Source organism: Triticum dicoccoides, chromosome 1A (assembly GCF_002162155.2).
Source record: "Triticum dicoccoides isolate Atlit2015 ecotype Zavitan chromosome 1A, WEW_v2.0, whole genome shotgun sequence".
Taxonomy (NCBI): Eukaryota; Viridiplantae; Streptophyta; class Magnoliopsida; order Poales; family Poaceae; genus Triticum; species Triticum dicoccoides.
This window is the reverse complement of record NC_041380.1, coordinates 557010015-557013270: the sequence shown is the minus strand read 5'-3', so window position 1 is coordinate 557013270 and position 3256 is coordinate 557010015. Positions and strand designations below refer to the sequence as shown.

At 45.6% G+C, this 3256-nt stretch overlaps 1 protein-coding gene across 1 annotated transcript; it reads left to right on the top strand.

The window, feature by feature from the left end:
* The first annotated feature begins 287 nt into the window (after positions 1-287).
* LOC119289400 (myb-related protein Hv33-like) lies at positions 288-1678 on the top strand. Its single transcript, XM_037568737.1, has 2 exons — positions 288-791; positions 884-1678. The coding sequence occupies exons 1-2, from the start codon at positions 523-525 to the stop codon at positions 1485-1487; spliced, it is 873 nt and encodes a 290-aa protein (XP_037424634.1). The 5' UTR covers positions 288-522; the 3' UTR covers positions 1488-1678.
* The last annotated feature ends 1578 nt before the right edge of the window (positions 1679-3256 follow it).

Below are 3256 nucleotides of genomic sequence, written 5' to 3'. Positions count from 1 at the left end.
GTTGACAAAGGAAGATGCACGAAATCCTACGTGTGCATGTGTTGACAAAGTGCAACGCACGGTTACAAACTTACAATAGACTAAATCGGATGGCTGTGGGTCGACTGGCCAAATTTGGTCCGGTCGACCGGCGCTTATCTCCCGCCGTGTGGGAATCCATGTCTCCAACTAACACCGTCCCTGACACGGTTCCTTTGCCGAGAGCGCGCGCACGCCCGGCCCACTATTTTATTCCGCCGTGTTCCACAGACCGCTGGTGTCTTCTGCTCCAGTCCATTGTCTTTGCCTCTGCGAGCCTTGCTTCGAACCCACTTGATCGCGGCCTCACCTCACTCGCAGAGCTCAGTTAGCTTGCGGTTCTTGGCACTCACACTTCCCCCATATATACCCACCAGGCGACCATCGATCGGGAGGACGCAACCGTCGATCGCCGTTACTACTATGCAACCATCGATGTTGCCTAGCTTAGCTTGATCGTCCAAGTAGCTACAAGGCCGGCCAGCTGCTGCGGCAGACGAATCAATGGGACATCCGTCCTCCGGCGGCATGGGGCAGCCCAAGCTCCGCAAGGGGCTGTGGTCACCCGTGGAAGACGAGAAGCTCTACAACCACATCATCCGGCACGGCGTCGGCTGCTGGAGCTCCGTCCCCAGGCTAGCCGGGCTGCACCGCTGCGGCAAGAGCTGTCGCTTCCGGTGGCTCAACTACCTCCGCCCCGACCTCAGGCGCGGCAGCTTCTCGCAGCAGGAGGAGGACCACATCGTCGCGCTCCACCAGATCCTCGGCAACAGGTTTGCCGGCCCGTGCGATGCATTCAGTTCGTTTAATTGCGCATAAAGATTTGGGAGAATTTACTGAATTACTCATGCATGTGTGCGTGCAGGTGGTCGCAGATCGCGTCGCGCCTGCCGGGCCGGACGGACAACGAGATCAAGAACTTCTGGAACAGCTGCATCAAGAAGAAGCTCCGGCAGCAGGGCATCGACCCGGCCACGCACAAGCCCATGGGTGCCATGGCCACCGCGGCATTGCCGGACGTCGAAATGGAAGACCGTAAGGCCCTTTCCACGGTGGTCGACGGCGGCCTCGCTCAGAAGCAGCAGCTGGTGTTTGACCCGTTCCCGGTGTGCGCCGACTACGGCGGCGGCTTCGCCGAGGACCTCAGCGCGGCGAACGCTGCGGCATTCTACGGGCAGTTCGGCGGCGGCAAGGAGGGCGCGGACGACGACGCCGGGTTCGGCACCGGCGACTACAGCTGTGTCCTGGGCGTGTCAGAGAACCTGGGCTACGGGGAGAGCTCGAGCAACAGCAGCAACTGGAACTACGGCGGCGAGGTTGGAAACGTGCTCCACGGCGAGGTGCTGGACTGGGCAAAGGCGGAGATGGAGCGGCAACACGACCAACTGCTGGAGCACAAGTTTTCGCTGCCCTGCCCAGAACAGAGCCTGCTCGCAAATTTCGAATTCAATTTGGAACAATACTTCTGATTTTTTTGTTTCTTTCTCCCTCCATTTTTAAGAGATAAGTGTCACATCATAAATTCGCAAGTTAGTAGGCAAATTACTTTGCTTCATCTAGCACGCCGAACAGTTTACAAGACGGACACAACATACAAATTTTCACGTGATTGTATTTTATTAGCAACAATTACACATATGTACATATTTTTAGGGCAGTTGCGCATCAAATCGAACAACCCGGGTGAACTTGTTTACAAGTGCGTGGGTTCCGTCAAGATTTACATTTCACCCGCAAAAAAACAAGAGATTTACATTTGATGATCACACTTGATGTTTAGAATACAAACAGAACATTGTATGCTACTCCTTCTGTTCTACTATAATATAATGCATATAATATTTTCAAAAATCAAACAGTGCAAAATTTTGATCATGTTTATTGAGAAAAAATTAATAACAATATTAGTAAATAGATATAGCATAAAAGTATGTCTCGAGATGTAATGATACCAATTTGATATTATACATGTAAATATTTTTCTACAACTTGGTAAAAAAAGATAAAGTTCGACTTTCCCAAAAAATATGCAGACTATATTGTGGAACGAAGGGAGTACATAAATCTTGTGGAAAGGTTTTTCATGGTTTTGTGTTATGTATGCTCTCAAATCCAAGTAATTATTAAAGGTATGCTTTGCGGGTAGGCATGATTTGCATTAGTTATTTTGATTGATGTGTTTTTATTAGGTTTCGGGAATCAAGTCCAATCATCATTCTTCTGCTTAGGCATGATTTTGGCAGTGTTCTATATCCAAGTCAAGACATAAAGTATATGATAAACCACCTGTTTTCCTTCCTTTGTAACCACACAGCAACATTACAATAAAAACATTTTTTGAGGAAAAACCGCAATAAAACTTTAGAGCATAGTTTGGGAATTTAGTTCCACAATATTGTCCATCCCACAAATTCATAACAAAGTTTATAGAAGTATCGTCTTCTGGCTTTACTTTTCCTTTTATGTGCCCATTTGTATTCTTCTCCTATGCATGATAGTTTGTCTACCATGACCTAATGAGTTACTTTTTCATAATAACACGTTCTGTAAAACTAGTGTGCAAAATCTCTCTACCGTCGCGAGAACAACCATGTCAAAATTCCAACAAAACAGGAGCGACCAAAAGTGTTGCATAGAAGACATAAAACACTTTTAACCATTAGTGAATTTCCTGGATCTTTGTGAGTTACCAGATCTTGATACCACATGCTTCTTTACATTTCCCGCATAAGGGGTGAATGCTGGACACGAGGCATTTTCGTATTTGCTATTGTTCCAATATACACTTTTTGTTTTTTTTATTTACTCCGCATATTAGCTTTGACTGAAATCAAACTTTATAAAGTTTGAAAATTTTATAAAATAAATAAATATTTACAGTAACAAATATATATGATGTGGAAATATATTCAATGATGAATCTAATGGAATTAATTTTGTGGTGTCTATGTCACTCCCTCAGATCCAAAACAAGTTTTGTGGTTGAACTAAAACTACATCACTTATTTTGGATCGGAGAGGATAATAATTTTTCTATAAGTCTGGTCAAAATTTCTAAAGTTTCACTTAGGCAAAGCTAATATACAGAGTAAATAAAAATGGAGTGAGCACTTTATTATTGGTTGTTGCTTGGTCTCTGTGCCATGTATCCTCTGACGTGCGTCAGTTCTGACCGCTTCCGTGTACTATCTCCCCTCTTAGCTAACCTCGTCAGAATTTAGCCCTCTAGGCATATGGG

Excerpts from the sequence above, each read along its gene's own strand:
- LOC119289400 (XM_037568737.1), top strand. The coding sequence starts at position 523 with ATGGGACATCCGTCCTCCGGCGGCATGGGGCAGCCCAAGCTCCGCAAG. Across the intron at positions 792-883 it reads CACCAGATCCTCGGCAACAG|GTGGTCGCAGATCGCGTCGC; the intron begins GTTTGCCGGCCC and ends GTGTGCGTGCAG.